Below are 22209 nucleotides of genomic sequence, written 5' to 3' on the forward strand. Positions count from 1 at the left end.
CCCTTCCATATTTGTAACCTTGTGGTAACAAGTTGATGCCACATCTGTAAAGTCACATTTTTTAGCTTTCGTATTATTTGGTTTAAAAAATTGCCTAGTGGTGCCCCTCTGCCTCCAAGTGGTAAGACTGACTAAGAATATTCTCTAATTGAAATAAAATAGTAGTTCCTTCATGAAAGCAGTTTTATACAATAACTTTTTTAAAAATTCATATGCATTCTTGTTCTGAATGACTTCTGTATTTTTAGCATAAGAGTTAAGTATATTAAAAGCAAAAATGCTTTTTATTCTTAGCAAGGGGCTCTCTTACCTTATTAAAAAACCTTTGGTTTCTTTTTTTTTTTTTTTTTTTTTTTTTAAGTTGTTGAAACTATAGTAATCAGAATATTGCCAGCATATCTATTATAAATCTCTTTTTGACATTTGGCTGTACATATTTCCTTTATTGTGTAACTTTAGTTCTAAAATACATCTTAAAACATATTCCAAAATAATTACTTAGAGATATTCTAATAAATTGAATTTTCAGGTATATTTTAAATAATTGTGATTCCCAAATAGCATTGTTCTTTTACTTCAGATAGCTTTGTTTTGTTTCCAAAATAAAATAGTTCTAATGGATGTTTTTTTAAACATTAACTTGTTTCTGGTGTATTAAGCATGTAATCTTTTGCTTTTTTCTTTTAAAAAAATCTTATTTTAATAAATTTAAATTATACAAAATAAAAATTTCATAAAAGCAAAATTAAAAATTAAATGTTCTCTTTGAGCAACTTTTATATATTGAAGAAAATATTCACAACATCTTTGCCTTGTCATATATAGTAATATATCTTCCTTGGTAAAAGAAACAATTATGTTAATTTACAAATTAAATTTTGTGTGTATGTGTAAATTTGTATTTAGCACATATTACATAAAGTAAAGGAAATTCCTTCTTGAAGGAAGGAATGGTAAGTTCTTAGGTAAAGTGAAGAGATCTTTCATGATATGAACGTTTCCTCTAATCTGTTATATGATTTTTATATAAAGTATACCTCTGTTATTCAAGGTGATAATAGTAATTCTTTTTATATAGCAACTTAAAGGCACAAGGCATTTTTCTCCAAAAAATTCCTGTGAGATTAGCAATGTTTCAACCTAATTTTCGTTTACATTTACTTTTTTTATATCATCACCTTTTCTTTTCCTTTTATAATTGATATATTTCCTATTTGACAGTTACTTAAGCAAGACAAAAATTCCTGCTGCTTTTAAAAATAGTAGTTGAGTCCAATGAGAGGGGGAAAAGGAGGAGGTAACTGAAAGTTTTCTGTGATAGTAAGTAGTACTATCTACTTGGATATGGATTTTCTAATGTCCCAGAGAGTAGCATTGTATTGAAATCTCTAAGAAATTGATATTTTGTCAATTAGAATCAGAATAGTCAGATCTGGAACACTATTTCCTTAACTTTTTTATAAATGTTAATGTATACATATAATTTTGCCTGTCAATTTTATAAGCAAAATTACATTATAAATAATGATAATAAATTAAAATAGTTGAACATTGTTAATATAGACAATTAAAAATTTAGAATATATAGTATATTCAGTTTAGCCATTGAGTGAAAAAATGTCTATTAGAAAATTATATTTATTTCAAATAAAAGAAAATTATATTTATAAATATTTTCTTTCAAATGAGAATTATTATTTACTCAAAAGTTATAAACATTAAATTTATAGCAGAATATTTATATTCAGCTACAAAAGCAAGAAAAATCAGAACCTTTCATGAGGATTTGATGTTCTCCTGTGACCAAAAAAAAAAGTAATACTGCTCTTGAATTAAGAAGTATTAAAATTGTTTTTTCAATTTGGGTGCTTTTAGCTGTTTGTAAGACTTGATATTTTAAGTAGTAGTTATTTTTTTTCCTTCTTCTTGATTAAAACAAGGTTCATTTGATGATCTTTGTATTAGATTGATTTAAAATTGCCATATCTATTATAAGCTATAAAGATAATATCCCTTCAAATGGACTTTTCTTTACCTATAAACAAAATTGTGTTGTTGATAATTTACTTAGGATAAAGGTTGCAGTTCATTAAAACATATATCCATATTTATATTTTAATGAACTGTTACCTTTGAAATCTCACTGTCTGTGTATATAAAATATATATATATATTTATGAATATGTGTGTGTGTGTGTGTGTGTGTATATATATATATATATATATATATATATACACACACACTGTGTATACATATGTGTGTGTGTATAAACACACACATAGAAAGTAATGCTAGGTTATTTTAAAGTTACTTGTTTTTTAAATTGTTTTGATACACAACATTGAGATCATTGAAGTAGTAGATGGATTTTTTTATAAATGTATATTTGTTGTATTTTATAATCCCACTTTAACTTGTTTTTTCAAAGGAAATAGTTATTTAAAAGAATAAAATTTTCACTAGGAGTATATTGTCTACCTAGATGGGAATGCCCTTTTAAATTCCTATCCCACCTCATTTAGTTATATAATAAAAGCTAAAATCTCCAAAGATTAAATAAGGTTATACTTTTAGTCAAAAAGGCATCTGAGAAAAAAAAAAAAAGAGCCTCTTTTCCATTTTTCTTCAGAAGGCTAAAATTTCACAAAATGATTTCTTTCTTTTTGTTCATATTTTCTTTCTTTTTGTTCATATTTTCTTTCTTCAAAATCTTCTCTTATCATCTCTTATGAATCTTCTCTTTTCTTTCCCTCCTTTTTTTTTTCCTTCTCTCTTTCTACCAATAGACATGGCTTGATTTGCTTTAAAATCAAGTATGTTCCTTTAATGCATGACTGATTTAATAGAGTTGTCTATCCTAATCTTAGGCAAGATAACTATCATCCTAGAAAAGATCGATTTGCCATTGATGAGGGAATGAAAATACCATCAATTTACTCTTTAGAAATTAATTTTCTATTTTTGTTAAAAGTTTAATATCTAAAGTATTTTATTTCATGTACTTAATTTGGAATAAAGAGAAAAGTTGTATTTGTTTCCTATTAGAGTCATTACAAGAAAGGACTCTTAATTGTCTCTAAAAGTCTTTTGTTTATTAAATGAAATTCTTAAAAAGTGGAAGGAAATGACATTGACTCCTAGTAGCTGATTAAGCAAGCAGTGCACATTTTGCTAGCTTTCATCAGTCCCTTGAAAAATAAATCTTTGTATGTGTCATTTATCCCTCAAATTAGCACAGACCAATTTTATAAAACACCCACTTAAAATAGTGAATGGTTTGAATTGCAAAATATTTTTAAAGAAATTCATTTGTTACTTCAGAGTCATATAGTAATACAAATTAATTATTAGCTTTTTAGCTAAGAGATTTATCTGGGCTTGCTTTAATATAAGTTATCAGGAAATATTTGCTTATTTTTGTATGCACACACATATTTACATGTATACATTAATACTAATGTTCTTAAAAACTAGATTTAATTATAGTTTTTAATTAATTAAAAGTAGATTTAATAATCTACCTTCACCATAGTTGTCCCTTCACAACAGTGTCTCTCCCTTAAAAATTTCTCAGTAATTGTTAATTTGTTGACTTTTCTGAAAAATCCATTCTTTGTTAGCACTGAGCTAAATTTTAATCCTGGTGAGGTTGAATTATTCCATATTGATTGTTTTCCATACAGAAGATAATTAAAACTAAATGAAGTTAATTATGCTTTTAAAATGTATTCCAAAATGTAAATATTCATAGGGGGTGAGGCAGTATCCAGAATGTGGAATCTGTTATCTGTTTTCTCTTTAATAAATAAATAAATAAATAAATAGATAAATAAATCAGTTATACACACGACTCTGTTTTAACCACACCTGTGATGCAAGAAGAGTTAGAAACTATCCATACCATTGTAGAAGAGGAAGATGGGGCCAGAAGTCAAGTGATTTGCCCAAAGTCACAGATAGTAGTATAACTGGGAGTTAAGCCTGTGCCTACTGAACGGTAATATATCATTGAACATCATTTCATAATTATAGTCACATGTATGTAATAATTTTTTATTGAAAAATACTTTCTTCACAATATCCTTTGATTATAAATAGTGCAAGAATTATTTATCTCCATTTTGTGGATGAAGAAATTAAGAGTTGGGTGAAATAATTTGCTCAAATTCATACTATTAACAAATCCAGGGATTTTTTTTCCATTATATGATGTTGTCTTAATTAAAAGAATTAAGGGGTGTCTCTCTCTCTCTCACACACACACACAGACCCCCCCCCTGCTCTAAACCAATTACTGTTTTTCAGTTCTAAGTTTTTAAAGTTTCTGGAAGTTGGTAGTTAATAATCTAAGGCTCCTATAGATGTACTATATATGTATGTATTTAAAAATATGAATTTGAACCATTGAAAAGTAACCTATATAGCCAGTGGTACTGGGTTATCATGTTGCAGATGAAAATCAGTAAATATAAATAAAAATTACTAATTAAACTTAGCTAACAGACTACAGAGGGGCATCTCCTCCTCTCCCTCCCTCCTAAGTACTAAGAAGACGACAAAGTTATTTTGGCATCCTTTTCCTTTATATTTAATTGACAAATAATAGTATTTGGATAATTGTCAATTAAATATATTATTTGAAAGCATAGTAATGTAGACAGATAAGTAATACAGTATTTTGAACATAAAGATACATTTCTCTATCAAAATTGATCTTTATAGATTTATATATATAAGCAAGCAGTTGAAGGACTATGTTTTTGAAACAAAGGTCCAGGGTTCATTCAGATCCGGATAGGACATTGTGAAAGGCTTTGTTTTGCAAGTGTACCACCTTGGTTACCAGGCAAGAGAATGAACTAATAAACAATAATTTATTTCCACTACTAAAAGAAATCCAAAACATCTCAGAGCACATGCCATATTGATGTTTAAGTGGAAAGAACATGACATATAAGGCAAAACAAGAGAAAATAGGAAAGGCACAACTATGGCAAGAAATAAAACAGTCCTAATGAATTGGTTGGATGGGATTCAACAACACAGTATAATTATGAAAAAGCAAATATAATGCTTATATGTCAATGACAATATAATATCCATGAAGCCAGATACAATTTTATGCTATCTTGGCATTGATCAGGCCCTTCCAAGAATATTAAACTATTAATTTTCCAAAGCAAGTGGAGTTGAGATGAAAAATAGCAAATTGATTAAAAGAGAATATAAAAGAAATTCTTTTTTATTGAACCCTGTTTTCCTGAGAAGCATTATTCTAGAGAAGAGACAAGGAAGTAATAAGTCCTCTGCAAGTCTACCTGGTTTCTTTTCTTTTGTAGTAACCATTTTTACTTTTAGAAAAATCCATATTGGAAAGTAGTAAAGTGGATAGCAGGGTGATAGTAAAAATAGATTCTCACTTTAGAATGAAAAATATACCTCAAAAATTGAATTTTATCAATAAGAGTTTTTTGCAAATATACTTTTCCTTTTTACATATTCCTGGAATTGACATATTAAAGAGAAACATATATTCCTAGCATCAATATATTAAAGAGAATAAGAATTCACTGTTTTATGAGACAATTATTTCCTTTTCTCAAAATAACTAAGGGACACTACTTGGTTATTCTGATAATTGTTATACATTATGGATGTGAACTTTCAGTATTCGTAGGCCATGTATTGGAAAAGAGTAAAACATTTAATATGTTTAGACTTACTTTATCTGACTAGAATTTTGCCATTGGAATATTTCAGTACAGTACTGTTCCTCCTATGGTGTGTATCGTTAACTGTTTTTCAAGGAAATCACAGATCTAAAAATAGCCTGTATAAACAGTAAGAGGTCTGTACTTTCAGTTTGAAGTTTTAGAAATCTCTTGTTAGTTTTCTTCTCTGAGTGCTTCTCAGAGTTTTCAGAGTCTACTGAATTTGATATTAAAATGAAATTAGTATTTGAGTAAATATACTATAAAATATTGTAGGTAAATGTTCAGTGTTTTATGTCTGGGATATCAGCAAGTTAATAATATATGATTAATATACCTCATAATATAACAGCTAGCATTTTTACAGTGTTTTCTTTTAAAGTTTGTAAAGCACTTTGCTTTTGTTACCTTGATTGATTTGTATCACAACCCTCTGATCTAGATGCTATTATTATCCCTGTTTCATAGCTGAGGAAACTGAGGCTGATAGAAGTGACTTTGCCCAGGATCATAAAGCTAGTAAGTATCTGAGACAGGATTTAAATTCAGGTGTTCAGATCTAGATTTAGACTATTATGCCACTTAGCCCTGTCAAGAATCTACCAGCTTATAAAATATGAACATTTTGAAAAAAAAAATCTCAGGCTTTGGAGTCTACCTCACACCTGGATTATTGCAATAACCCTACTGGTAGATATGCCTGCCTCAAGCCTTCCCCCATGTCAATCCATCCTCTATTCAACCATTAAAGTGATTTTCCTAAAGCCTAAACAGTAAACTCTGGGGCTTCTTCTTGCCACCAGGAGCAAATGCAAAATGCTATTTGGCATTCAAAGTCCTTTATAACCTAGCCCCCTTCTACATTTACAGTCATCTTATACTTTATTCCTCAACATTTACTCTTCATCCATGATACTGGTTTTCTGGCTGTTCTATGAACAAAACATTCCATTTCTCAACTCAAGTACTTTCTCTGAAGGTGCCATATTCTTGGAACTCTCCTGTGCTCTATTGGCCCAACCAAAATTCCATCTTCTACAGGAAACCTTCCCCAACCCCTTTTTTCTAATGCCTTCCCTCTATTAATTATTTCATTTTATTCTGAATATATAGCTTGTTTTGCATATATTTGTTTGCATGTTGTCTTCCCCCCCCCATTACACTATGAGATCCCTGAGGGCAGGGAACTGTCTTGCCTCTTTTTATATCCTTAATGCTTAATATAGTGCCTGGCAAATAGTAGGTACTTAATAAATCTTTGTTGATTAATTCATCCTACAACCTCTTATACCTTATTAATTCTAAAAGAAATTGTGCATATTTATGCTTTAAGGAATAATGAAAGTTAACTGATCTTAGGGAAAAAGTAACGACTATATGTAATTATAATAATCTCATGAAATAGAATGGAATGCATGCAACTTAGAATATCTTCTAAGTGCTTTGTCAGAATACCTGATGAATTCCGTCACAGTTACTAAGATGAAGAAGAAATTGACTTAAAGATTGTGCAGTAGATATTGCTCTTGGAGAGACTGAATGCTTATGTGTCATCACCTCCAGGGCCATTCACTCAAATTACATTCTTTCTCACAGGTAGGAGTCATCAGAGGGTTAGTTGACTAGTACTCAGTAGTAATCCTTAGAGAGATAGGTACTATTGCTGACAAGTCCTCACTTAAATGTTTCCTTTCATATCTACCAGCATGGCTTAATTAGTTTGTAGAAAAGTTATTTACTAAACAGGTATAGTTTAAAAAAAAACACAACAACAGTTGAAATAGAACTAGGAACATGCTCTGCTCCTAATTTGGGCTCCAATTTAAAGTGCAGTCATAAGAGAGGCAGATATGTAGTGATCACATGTAGCAAAGGGACATCCACTGCTCCTATTTATAAATCCTTTTCTCCTTTCTTAAAGTCTTCATGAGGTTTCAATTAGGTGTGTAGTTTTCTACTGGGTGCCAAAGGTCAGGCACTTGTTAAATCCATGTCAGCACTTCTTTGTGATCACTATTCTTAGGTGAGAGTGCAATCTGTGATGGGACTTTTGGACTTCCCAAAGTCACCGATTACCTGGGCATTCTTGATTTCCTAAAATAAGGAAAGAATAAACATAAAAGAAATAGAGCTACATGGTGATTGGGTAAGAGACTGGGAAGCTGCCCTTTTCCTTTAGCTTCTTTATGGCATCAGTTCTGAGACTTGTGATTTACATTCTGAATATGTAGATCTAAATTCCAATCTGGCCTCAGATCTTTACTGGTTGTGTGACCCTGTGCAAATCATTTAACTTCTGTCTGCCTCAGTCTTCTCACCTGTAAAATGAGGGTAATAGTAGCACTTAATCACCCAAGAACATTGTAAGGATAAAATGAGATATTTGTAAAGTTCTTTACCATATATAAAGCAATATTATAAATATTGGCTGCTGCTGCTGCTGCTGCTACTACTACAATCATTTTTATTACCACATACTAGACAAGAAATGGAAGAATAAAAGGATAGCATCTCCCTTTTTTTTTTTTTTTTTTTTTTTTTAAATCATGCGTCTTTATGTTCTTGTATCTTTCTCATTGTCCTTGGATAGATAATCTGTTCACCTACTGGGACAGTTTCACCTATAGCATGACCAGTGGGAGCATTGGGAGGGGAAATGAGGAAGAGAGCAAGGGGGAGAAAGACTATGATACCTTCGATCTTGTCATTACATACAAATGCACTGAATTTCACTTATTTGATTACAGTTTCTTATCATTCCACTTTTCCCTCTGCCTTTCAACTTCAAATTCTATTCTTTTTTTTCTCTATGACCTCCAATCTCTTCACGCTTTATCTTCCTCACCTTCTCCAAGCCATCAACCATGGAGGACTGCTCTGCTCCTTTCTTCATCTTCCCCCTTAATAAACCAGTTTAACTTAATTGTTCTCTTCTCTCAAGTCCCTTGTCCCCTTATCTTTTCCCCAATCCTTCCTGGGGAGATTAGTCCCACCATCTGTTTCTTTCATTTATACTCCTGCTTTTGAATGAAGCTGGAGAAAATTATGAAACTGTGCTGACTAGATCCAAAACAAATTTGTGTCACATAATCTCAAATGAACCTTCACTGAAGCAAAGTAGTCCATTTACACCTCTGTAACTGACTCACTATCTATCTCACCACAGCAATTTTTCCAAAATTTTTCATCCTCCTTTAAACCTTGTGACTCCCTCATTCTGTCTTCCCCATTCTCATTTATTTTCAATCCCTCCATGCCTACTTGTTGTTCCCACCAGCCTACAAACATTCTCTCTTCCAGAAAAAAAAAAAAAAGTAATAATAATAAAAATAAAAATTCACATGGCCCGTCAATTCCCACTAGCGATCATACTTTATTTCCCTTCCATTTTGAAGCTAAAATTCTCAAGATGGCTCTCTACAACAGATTTCTCCACTTTTGATTTTTCAGCTCTTCTTGATTATCTATAGTCTGGCTACAGTATTATCAATCAATTGAAGCTACTCTTTCCAAAGTAGTGATTCTTTAATTTACAAATCTAATAGCCTTTTCTAACCATCCTCATCCATCTTGACCTCTCTGAAGCCTTTTAATAGTTGATCAAGCTCTCATTTTTGGCAATGTCTTCTTTCTAGGTTTTTTTGACAATACTGAATTCTGGTTTTCCTCCTACTTGTATGACTGCTTCATGTCAGTCTTTTTTGCTTCACTCAAGTTCATGCTTGCAAATGCTAAGTATCTCCCAAAATTTTATCTTTTATTCCCCATCTATAGTCTCTAGGATTCAACTATCATCATTCTGTTTATCAATATCTATTAAATGCTTACTATATTTGAAGCACTTTGCTAAGAATTAGGGATACTACACCTCATAACTAAGTCTTAGACATGACAGAAAAGAAAAATGATAGATGTAGGAGAAGATTTGGAAAAATTGAAACACTAATGCACTAATGGGGGAGTTGTCAACTGATCTAACCATTCTGAAGAACCAAGACCAAGCCCAAAGAGTTATAAAACTGTGGATAACCTTTGATCCATCAATACCACAACTAAGTCTGTATCTCAAAGATATCCAAAAAGATGGGGGGGGGGGGGGGGGGAAAGAGATCTATTTGTACAAAAAAACATTTATAGCAGCTCTTGTGGTGGTGGCAAAAAAAAAAAAAAAAGAAAATTGAAGGAATGTCTATCAATTGGGAAATAGCTGAATAAGTTGTGGTATATGATTGTAATGGAATACTATTGTACTGCAAGAAATAATGAGCAGGTTGGCTTTAGAAAAATGTGGAAATATTTAAGGAAACTGACAGAAAGTAAAATAAGCAGAATTAGGAGAATGTTGTACACAGTAACAGCAACATTGTATGATCAGCTGTGAATTACCTAGCTCTTCCCAGCAATAGAGTGATCCAAGATAATCATGGTCATGGGGGATAGCCACAGAAAATCCCCAAATCTAAGAGATGAACAGTCTTATTCCTGGAACAGCCAGGAAGCCAACATCACCAGATCAAAAAATATATGACATTCGGAAGTAAGATATAAAAAGACTGATACAATATTATTACTATATTATACTATACTATATATTATAGAGTTTTATATATCAAACAGTGTTTTGTATGTGATCCTGGAGGTGAAAAGAAACTACTAGAGTTTATTGAGTAAAGGGAATGATGTGGTCAGATCTATCTGTACATCAGGAAAATCACTGAATGGAGGATGAAACAGAGTAGAGAGAGATTTGAGGCAGACAGACCCACCAGCAAGCTATTGCAATAATTTAAGCATGAAATGATGAGGGTCTGGGCCAAAGTATTGGCACTTTTAGAAGAGAGAAGGAAGGGAACATATTTGATAGATGTTATAAAAGTGAAATTTACCTGGCAATCAATTGGGTATGTGAGGTAATAAAGAGTGAGTAGTACAGTTATGAACCTGAGGCACTTGAGAGGAAGATGTACTGCCCTCTACAATAAAAGGAAAGGTAGGGAGAAGCTAGATTTAGGGACAGAGATGCATATATTCCCTTCTCTCATCTTTCACTGCCAATTCTTTAGTGTAGGCTCTCATCACACGACACCTATCCTGTTGCTATAGCCTGCTCTTTACCTTACCTGTCAAATTTTTCTATTCAGCTGTGTCAAAATGATCTTCCTAAAGCATAGTCCTAACCTGAAATAAATAGGGTCCAGGATCTCCCTTTTACCTCAGGTTTAAACATAAGATCCTCTGACATGCAAAATGTTTTATAACCTGACCCCTTCCTGTATTTTCAGTCTTTCACACCTTATTTACCCTAATATATTCTTTAATCCTGTGTGGGCTTGTAATATGTCTCCTATTCCTGAAACTCTTTCTCTTCACCTGTAACTCCTGGCCTCCCTGGCCTCCTTCAAGTCCCAGCTAAAATCCTATCTTTTAAGAGAAGCTCTTCCTTGTCTCTGTTAATATTTATGCCTCCTCTCTAAAATTATCTCCAATTTATCAAGCCATAGTCTGTACATTGTTTTCATGTGGTATGCCCCCCTTCGCCCTGCTCCCATTAGACTGTGGCTCCTTGATAGCATAGAATAGCTTTTGCCTTTTTTTAAATGCCGAGTGTTTATTAGCACACCGCCTGGCACATTGTAAGCATTTAACAAATGCTTATTGATTGATTTTACAATAGTATACAGGAAGGGGAGTATTGCATAATAAAACTGGAAAACTAGGATGAGACCACACTATTAAGAGCGAGCTTCTAAAGCCAAACAAAGGAATTTATATTTGATCCTAAAATAAATAGAAACTGGAATTTATTGAGGAGGGGGATGGGATAATTGAAACTATGCTTTAAGAAAATAAACTTGAGTCACTATTTGGAGGATGGATAAGGAAATGGGAGAAACTTGAAACAGAAAGACCAATAAAGAGGCCATTGGAGTAGCCCAGCTTAGAGATCATTTAAATGGACCTACCAAGAGATTATATGAAAAGACATAAGAGAAGTCTATCAGGGATATTTAGGAGATAGAAGTAACTGAGATTTGCAACTTCATGGATATGTGATATGAATGAAAGTAAGGAAAGATGACACTAAATTTGTAAAATTTAGCACTTGGAAAGAAAGTGATACCTTAATAAATATGAGGAAGTTTCCAAGGGAGGAAAAGAGTTTCTCATCTTCTTATATTTTCTTCATCTATTTATGCTGCTTGACATACTCCATTCCATCAAAAAAGAAAACAAGGGAGAAGGGATATGTCACTGCTTCTGAGTCCTCACTTCTGCAAGATGTTCTAGAGTGTATTGAGAAGGAAGGAATTTGAATTTTCCTAGTGATAATTGTACAAATTACTACTATTTAAGTGACAGGTTGCAACTGCCCTTAAAATAGGAATTTGAGAGCTTGCAGCACTTCTGAATCTAAAAATATTTGAGAAGTATTGGGTCATGATGAATGGATAAGTGAGGTTGGCTTAGAGATAAGCTCCAAAATAATCTATTATGGCAAATGTGGCAACTTAGAAGTATGCTTGATAAAATCTTTAACAACTAGTTCTCCAGAGGGAGAAAACTATATTCTTTTGATATTTTTATATTTAATCAGCATCCTAATATTTTCTTCATCATTTTCTTAAGTCTAGAAAATCATATAAAACAATATAAAATAAATCAAGCCTTGATTAGTAGTAGTATGTGCCAATTTCTAAAATGTAAATGCTCACATTGAAGTCACACCATCACGCTGAAGGGGGTCAGCCACCACCTCCACTTTGGAGACTGTTGGCTTAAAGAATAGCTAGTTTTTTGAGATGGTACTAGAATCCAAGAATAAGTAACAACTAAAGTTGTCTTTACTCCAACTTAATAATTATTTCTTTTGAACAGCAAAAGACATGTCTAATTGTAGAAATGTAGAATTTCATTTTCATTTGAAATGAAAATTGTCAGGAAGACTTTTCAGAGTATGAAATGACTATTGATATAGGACTACAGCCAATGGAAAATTATTCTAATTAAAAGCTTTCTACTTGTCATTTGATGGCAATTGTTAAAACTTAAAAAATATTTTAGGACTTGGATGACTGACATATATCTATACACAAGTAGTGTATACTTGAAAGATCACTTTTCTGTTTGGATTATGTGCTGTGAAGTACTGTAGTAGAAAAATTCCTACCATCTTTTGCTTCAAAAGTCATTAGAGAATCACTTAACTGATTATCCTAATAAATATTCAAACATTCTCCTACATTGGACTTTATCTCCCAAGTTTCTTTTCCAACCCTTTCACCCATCCGTATTCACAATCTGCCCTATTTTCTTTATTCCTTGAAATCCCAGCACCTATATTTATTTATATTTTATTTTATTTATATTATTAGAATATCTAGATTATCTCAAATTGCCATTTGTAGAACCATAAGAAAGCAGAGAACTAGGCTTTCCTAAAATACTTATCTTCTTGTTGTTTTAGTAATCATAAGTAAAAAGTGATGTTAATACTTCAAGCTGATATATAGTACATTTTACAAAAATAATTTTTCAAGTTTTTTGGCTAAAAGCAAAGTATTCATAGTTTAGATACTGTTTTTTAATGTCAAAATAAAATTTTAGCTTCTGTGTAAAGCCTTTAATGATGATTCCAATTTATACCAATCTTCTTTTCTCTTTCCATTGTTATCTATAGTCTTATCCTTACCATGTACCATTTTGTTTTCAAATTATCTATTACATATACTTTATCATGTTATTTCAGTAGTTATTCTCATACACAAGGTCACTAATTGATGAACACATCTTATTATTTCCTGAAGTAGATTACAAGTACTTTTATGGAGATAAACCCGTGGCTTATATTTCTTTCGCATTTACTCATATTAGGTACATAGGACAAATTCAGTAAGTAGGAATTGTCGATTTTAGTGAACAGATGAAGGCATAGGAATTCTTCCACAGATAAGTAATTGAAAAATCATTTCACTTTTTTTTTCTTGAAAATGTTACTAAAACAAAAATAGCATTGAAAGGTTGTACTTTTGGCCCTCTGCTGGACAATAATGGTAAATTCCTCTTTGTATTTTAAAAATCACAGTTACTTGACAGAACCTTCACCAAAAACAAAACAACACCTCAACACTGTACCGTACAGTGCTTATAGAAATTTGATGCTCTGAAATTTCATGGAATACTTTGTAGAAGTATTTTTAGCTCACGAAACATATATAGATTTCATTATACATTTCATTATACATATTCATATATACATTTCATTAGTAGCATTCTAATGTTTAACATTTTAAATGTATGCAAGTTATAAAATTAATCAAATAAAACTCCTAGTTAATACAATATATATATGTAGTATAATATAAATAAATGTTTGTGATAATTATTCTGATAAAAGGCATAATGTTATAATTTCACACAGTTTATAGACACTATTTAAATGTTTTTTCTTTTTCTTTCAGCTTTCTAGACAAGATTGATGTAGTCAAACAAAATGAATATACACCATCTGACCAAGTGAGTAAAACTTTTTCTTAAAATCAGGGTGCTTTAAGAAATACTTGAAAAAACTATTTGAAGTTGATTTAATTATGAAGTGGAACTAAGCAATGTTATAAAAAAATGTTTTGGGAGGAGGATGAACATTATATGGAAATACTGTGATCTACTGAAAATAAGGGCCGTTTTCACTTCTACCTTTATATCCATAGGGTGTAGTAGTAAGCAAATAACAAATACTTGTTAACTTTATATTGAGTTAATGGAATGTAATAGGTATCAAATATCTTTTTGTTACTTGATCTTAACTCATACAAAAAACATTCTGTGGATATTGGTGTTGGTCAATTCTGTTTGCCTTTAATGAACAATATTGTATAATATGGCTATTCTTTTATTTTTTTCAAATAACTTACTTGTTTGGAGAAGTGGTGATGGGAGACCTGATAGCCTATTTCTGCCATGCACCTAAGCATACAGTTAATTCACTAAGTGAAAAAGCTATCCAGCATAGAGCATTTGAAAAAAAAAAAAAATGCTGGCATTTTATTGTTTATTTAAGGCATGTAAAACTCTGCATTATTCCATTCTCAAAGATTTTCTACTCAGTCCTGAAATTGATTTTCTAAACCTAGCCTATTTAGGCTACATCAAAACATTATTTATTGAAAATGTACTAGAGGTTTCAATAAATTTGATTGACTTACTGATTGGATAATCTTGATGAATTAAGTAATCATTTAGGGAAATAGAAGACACTATAATACAAGTCAGTCATCTCCCCAGGAATATTATAGTCCCTAGCAGCTCAGTATCAAATATGATATGTAATGTGTTGTAATGGAAAGAGCACAGTGTCCTGATTCTAATTTTGCCATGGTCAAGTGACTTTAGGAATCTCATTTTCTACATCTGCAAATTGAGGGAGTTTGACCAAGTGATCTGAGATCTATTCCAACTCTAACACTCTCTGAATTTATAAGTTGTGTGAAACCTTGAGCAAATCATTGCATTCATCAATCTTCTTTCCTTTCTTTCTTTCTCTCCCTCTTTTTTCCTCCTCCTCCTTCCCTCCTTTTTTCCTTCCTTTTTTTTTTTTTTTTTGGGGGGGGGGTGTCCTTCCTAAGCCAAGGAGCAAATGAGATGATGTATATGAAAGCTTTATGTAAACTTTGTAAAGCACTATCCAAGTATTAGAAGGTTTTACCAAGTATAATTTTTTATTTTGGTTTATTCCAGATAATTTGATGCATTGTTTTTTTCCTGTAAGATAATTAAATCAAAATGTTACATAATCTAAACAGGACTAGGGCAAAAATCTCTAGTGTCTCGCTACTCCAAAAATAAAAAACAAAAACTTTAAGGCTAATTTTAAATAAATCCAAATGTCGCCTATTTATACCAGTAAACAAAAGCAATAATATAATCAACTCTAAACAATATATAATCCAAAAATTGTTTAATTTTAAAGCATATTAAATTATTTTAGCAACATATATATGTATGTATACTGATAGTCCAGCATTAAAATTATTTGTTTATTTTTTAAATATTTGTGGAGATAAAATCTGCTAGATGATAGGAAAAAGTCTGTTGGGTTAATGAATTTTCTGTGGATAATCAGAAGGTGTCCATGAGGAGGCGTTCTTTTATACATTGTTATGAAAACCTTAAGAAACTTTATTAGAAGTTGAAAATCACTTTTTTCATAGTCTTACATTATTGAGGGTAATGTTGATCAAAGTTCCAGTTTTTTTGTAGATATAGTTTTTATTTTTTTGTCCTTTCCTTGCTTTCTAAATATTAGTATTTTATATTTTAAACATTTAATTTTGCAATTCCATTTTCACATAAATCATTTTATACTATTGTATATTGAAAGTTTATATTTAGAAAGCACTTTTTTTATTTCTAAACTGTAAATTACATCTTGATTCAAAAAGCATTTAAAACTGTATTCTTCATAAATTTATTTTAAACATTAATTAAAGTAGATAGAGTGGCTTAGGTCAGGAAGACCTAAGTTCAAATACTGCTTCTAACACATTTTATCTGTGTGATACTGGACGAGTCACGTCAATTCTCATTGACCCTAGGCAGCCCTTTAATATTATAGATTTAAGAACATTTGTCAATCTGCATTGATGTTGACAGTTTCTGTACTTAAAATCCTCTATATCAATAAAAAATCATTATCTGATGCCCCAAAAATGTCAGTTTATCATTATGATTCCTTAACACATGAAGATAAAATTTATAACAGTTTTCTATCTAAATGTTATATATAACTAACCTGAAGAAGATAGAAAATGTGACCTACAAGAATAAATTCTAAGATTCTAATGTTATATTGACAGCTTTATTTCTTTTCTTTTTAATAATTTACTATGGTATACTGATTTATTTTTTCCTTTATGTTATGAAAGAAAGAGTAAGTTAATGGTTTTGGCCTTGAAGAGAAGATTTAAATAATAGTAATTTACCTATGTATTGGGCATAAGGGAAGGGAAATCTGTACAAATATTAAATTGAATTGTACTGTTTTTATTCTAAAATTTATAATTATGTCATAAACTATGAAGGCATTTCTGACTTCATTATTTGCCCTGAATTCTACAAATAATTTAGGTGAAACTGTTAAGGGATAGTTGAAGTAGCTTAATTGGACATAACTGTTAAGCTGTCTTCCCAAACTCCTTTACTCTTCTACTAAGGTTCAGTTTTGCTATGGCTCCTCTGCCACAGTTTAATACTTTTTTCTTACTTTGTCTTATTCATTTTATTGCATATATAAAAACAAGTTGTTTATTATTTAGTTATGAATAGTATTTTTTTATTTGTAATCAGATCTGAAGTCACCATGATATTTATTGTTCTCACTTACTAACTGTTATTTCTGTTTTTAGGATCTCCTCAGATGCAGAGTATTGACATCAGGAATTTTTGAAACCAAATTTCAAGTGGATAAAGTAAATTTTCAGTAAGTGAAAGTGTCACAAATTTCTCCTTTTATGCTTTCCTGCCTTTCTAATATTTTACTAATAAGAACTGAAATATGAGGCTCTTAAAAGATTTCTGATAAAAGAAAGTTATAGGAGTTGCTTTTATGTTTTGTGCAATAGCCTGCTTCACAGAGTTGTAGGAAAATGTTTTGTAGAATTTGAAGAACTATAGGAATGTGAGTTATCAATATGAGTAATAACAAACTTTTTTTTCCTTTTGGCACATAAATTGAAAAATGGACGCATATGTCACTTAAAAATGTGTTTCTATCTATGCTAAAATATGTGATTATTAATGTGCTACCAAACAGAAAAGAGAGATGTTTATTAGGCATTGTGATGGCATTGGCAATATGGAGTTTGAGATTTCTTTTTATCACTTTGTGAAAAGATCAAAACTATTTAAAAATAGTAATTTTAGTCAGTCTAATACTTTTAGATGTCCTATTTCAAAATTAATTTAAAATTGCCTTTATTCAACAAATTCATTAATTCACCAAATATTTGTGAAATAATCCTACTCCTTTATAAAGTAATCATGTCACACTGAGTTGCCTCAGTTTACTTGTGAGAACCATAATTTCACTAAACTGTCAGTAGCATGAAAACTCCTTAAGGGCAAAGACCCTTTTCATATTTTCTTTTCATTCCTAGCACCTAGTATCCTTCTCACCACATAGTAAGTATATAGATATTAATTGAAGTACTTTATTCTACTTAATTCTTTTCACTTTTAACTGTCAAAAGATGTATTTATACATTACATTTGCCTAGAACATGTCTAATGCTCCACATCTGATCATTTCTATTGTTTCTTTTTATTTATATAAGTGGCCTTCGCTTCTTATTCTTCTATGAAAATTCTAAGCATAGGGTTATAGAACTAGTATTATAAGAAACCTCAGAGGCTATCTTACCTAGCCTTATTTTGCAAATCAGGAAACAGATAGCCAAGTGGGTTAGATGATTTGCCCAAGGTCACAAAGGTAGTAAATGTCAAATGAAGAATGTGAACATTAGAGTGTTCACTAGAGTACATCAGGGCTCTTTCTACTCGACCCCACTGCTTCTACTCATTTCCAATGCAGCAAAAATTAAAATTATTCTGATAATTGATATATTCAAAATTTTTGCTTAGGTAAATGAAATTTTAAATGATTTCAAGCAATGTACTAATTACTGACACAGGACAAAAACAAAATAGTCCTTGTCCTTAGGAAGCTTATATTCTCTTGGACTTCTAATTTAGACTAAGTAGAATATTGATCAGTCATTGAAAATGTTCATCTTGATTCACATAAATTGTAATTGATGAGCTTTTATAGAAAATTATTAAATTAGAAGTTTTCAGTACACATACACTAATTTTTATAGTAAATATTATTTATTTGAGAATATAATATGATGGTTGGAAATTATTTTCAAAAACAATTAAGTAGATGAGGCATTGTTTGATATAAACAAATCCATTATTTATTTGTTTCTTTATCTTTATCAGATTGTTCTAAATTATACTAGTTTATTTAGAAACTAAAATTTCTTTAGCTTTAGGGAGGAAAAGAAAGGCAAGCTTATGCTTAAACTGAAAAATGTTACTTTTTTAAACACTTTGAATCAGGTATACAAACTTTACTTCTCTTGTGTCTTTAGTGACTTTTCATATTTTAGTCTCTGTAAGTAACTAAATATTTCTCTTCTTTAGCATGTTTGATGTCGGAGGACAGCGAGATGAACGTAGAAAATGGATCCAGTGTTTTAATGGTATGATTTGAAATCAATTCTCTTAAAAATAATTAAGATTTATTTTAATTCCAAATAACCAAAGCTTTTATTTCAGTTTGTTTATAGGTTTTCTCTTGAAATAGACTTTTTTGTTTGTTATTTTTCCCTCTGTCATGCATGTAATCTACTTTTAATGTCTCATTTATGAAGATACAGTTTTTGATAAAAAGAAAAGTGTATTTTGGTAGTTGATTGGATCTTAGATATACTATCATGTGTAATAAATATTACCAAGTCATTTGCTACTTTCATTAAATGCAAAACCTCTTTGAGATCATTTGTCTGAGGGGTGTTTGACTCTCCCTAAAAGCAATAAACAAAACAAAATGCATATGTAATTACTGTTATTAGGTAATTTGGAAGGCTTACCTGACTTAACACTATTTTAGGTAATGGGGGCTGAAGGATTTTAGGGAAAGAATTGACAGCATTGCTATTTTGCATTCTCTTTTACCCAATATTCTAGCTATGTTAAATTAGTTCATTATTTGTTCAAGTACACTTTCTTTTTCTTTTTTTTCCCCCCTGAGGCAATTGGGGTTAAGTGACTTCCCCAGGGTCACACAGCTAGGAAGTGTTAAGTGTCTGACGTCAAATTTGAACTCAGGTTATCCTGATTTCAGGGCTGGTGCTCTATCCATTGTGCCACCTAGTTGCTCCTCAAGTACACTTTGAAAAAAGGGATTGGGCTCATCTATATTTAATGATCACATATACTTACTGGTATGGTGTGCTTTCAAATTGCTAAGCTCTAATGACAGCATTGGGCATTATGGAGTAGAAGTTGATTTTTTTCCCCAAAAGAGTATTTTACAGAGATATTACTATACTGATTTAAATGTTCCCCAAAAGCAACTATTCTAGGTCTTTGGAATTTGTTTTTTAAACTAATGACAACTTGGTCAGTTGAAGTAATAAAGATAACATTTTTTATAATTATTCAGACATGCTGTGTAGATTATTTGAGTAGAGTTGAAAACAACCCCAGAGATCATCTAGTATAATTCATAATTAAACATCTTCTCTACAACATACCCAATCAAATGTATTCAGCTTCTTTATAAAGACCTTCAATGCTTGGCTACTTATTACCTCCCCGGGTAGCCCATTCCACTTTGGAACAATTTTCATTAATTGGCTTTTGTCTCAAGAACAAAATTCTTTGCAATTTCAACCCATTTTTCCTAGTTCTGCCTCCCAATTCCAAGCAAAACAAATGCTTTTCCAGTTCTTAGCACCATGCCTTATACCTGGAAAATGAATAATGGATAATGGATATCTGAATTGAATTCCTTTTAATATGGACATTTGAATGTTTAAAGGCTATTATACTATTCTCCTAAAGCCATATAGATATGCATATGTATATAAATTAATGCAGCCTAAGACCACATTAGCTTTCTTGGCTGCCTTACACATCATATGGCAGGCTAGATGATGTAGTAAATAGATAGTCAGAACTGGAATCAGGAAGATCTGAGTTCAAATCCAGCCTCAGGTAATTGCTATCTGTAGGACCCTGGCAAATCTTTTAACCTGTTTGCCATAGTTTCCTCATCTAATGAGGAATGAGCTCATCAAATGAGCTGAGGAAGGAAATGGCAAACCACTCCCATATTTAAAAAGAATTAGTCACAAAGAGTTGGACATGACTGGACAACATGCAAATCATACTGTAAACTTAGCTGTAGCTCACTAGCTTATATTCCACTATAATTCCCAGAACTCTTTCCATACTAAATATTGTCAACCTATATTCTACTCTGTCCTATATATGTAGAGTTGGTTTTGGTTTCTTTACTTAGATATAAAAATTTATACTTGTCCCTATCCAACTTAAGCCACTGTTCTTTCTTTCTTAAGAAAAAAAAAATCCACAGTCATAAATATACGAACGGTTACACCATTCTTCTTGTCATCTACAAATCTGATATTTATGCCATCTGTGACTTAAGGTGATCATTGATAAAAAAAATCTTGAACAATACAGAGCCGAAGTTTTTCCAGGACCATTATAGATCTTACACATTACATACTTAACTAAATTACTACTCCCTGTGTCCTGTCCTTCAAAGATTCCACCTAACTATGCTATTATCTCATTGATATAAGATTATCATAAGAGTCTTTGTCTTAGTTGCTAAAATTAAGTGTATATGATGGCAAGAAGATTCTCCTAAATAACCTACTTACCTAGTCACAACATAAAATTAAGTCAGTCTCAGCATATCTTCTTGAGGAACCCATGCTAGCTCTTAGTGATTATCATTTTCTTTAAATGCCTATGGAACAACTTAATAATACTAAACTCTAGATTTTAGCTAGGAATTGAAGTCACCCTTGTCTGTAGTTTGAAGAATCTACCTTTCCCTTTTTGAAAATTGGGATCACGATTATCTGTCTCCACTCGTAGCATATCTCCTATTCTCCACAACTTTTTAAGGGTTATTAATAGTAACTCAGCCAAACTATTAGCAAGTTTTTTAAGACAGAGGTGACAAAAATGTAGCCCATAAGCCACATATAGCCCACAATACTACTAAGTACATTCTGAACAGAATAAAATGCAATTAGAAAATATTTAATGAAATTAATAAAAATACTATAAAACATATATAAGGTTAATATGTAGTTTTTAAAGTCAACATTTAGCTCATAAGGATCCTTATGTATAGTTTAATGGCTGCTGTTTTCTATTTGAATTTGACATCAGTGTTTTAGGATATTATTTATCCAGAGCTTGGAAAAGTGAATTATTTGATACCAACTAGCTATATTCTGTAGTAATTTTTTTTTTTAATTTTCTTGGGTTTCAACTCCTATTAAACATTTCAGTTTTGTGTTTTCTGGTCTGCATATCATTCTTCTTGAAGCAAAAACAGTAACAAAGTAAAACTATGTAATCCTGATTTCTCATTATCATCATCATCCCAAATTCCCTCTGCCATACTCTTATCTCCCTCTTGTCTTGCCCCAAAAAGCTAAGAAAGCTTGTTTTGTTTTCTTTGTTGTTTATTGCTACATCTTGATTTCCTCCCACCCTTAGTGGACCTGAAAGTGTTCTTACAACATAGCAACACTCTTTGTATTAATTATTAACTGAGGTTAGTTACCCTAGTTTCCATAAGTTCCTTATGTATCTTTTCCCTTTTTAATATCTTCCCTATGTTATTCTCTCAGACATCCTTTTTTATTCATCATATTCATTTATGTTTGT

The 22209-nt window shown here is 31.2% G+C and overlaps 1 protein-coding gene across 1 annotated transcript in view; it reads left to right on the forward strand.

Annotated features, from left to right (window-relative positions):
• The window catches only part of GNAS (GNAS complex locus), a 158663-nt gene that overhangs the window by 127398 nt on the left and 9056 nt on the right, over window positions 1–22209 (forward strand). Inside the window, exons 7-9 of the mRNA XM_031951690.1 lie at window positions 14172–14226; window positions 17115–17188; window positions 18913–18971. Of these exons, the coding sequence (XP_031807550.1) occupies window positions 14172–14226; window positions 17115–17188; window positions 18913–18971 (188 nt within the window). The remainder of the gene's footprint in view (window positions 1–14171; window positions 14227–17114; window positions 17189–18912; window positions 18972–22209) is intronic.

This window comes from Sarcophilus harrisii, chromosome 2 (genome assembly GCF_902635505.1).
Source record: "Sarcophilus harrisii chromosome 2, mSarHar1.11, whole genome shotgun sequence".
Classification (NCBI taxonomy): Eukaryota; Metazoa; Chordata; class Mammalia; order Dasyuromorphia; family Dasyuridae; genus Sarcophilus; species Sarcophilus harrisii.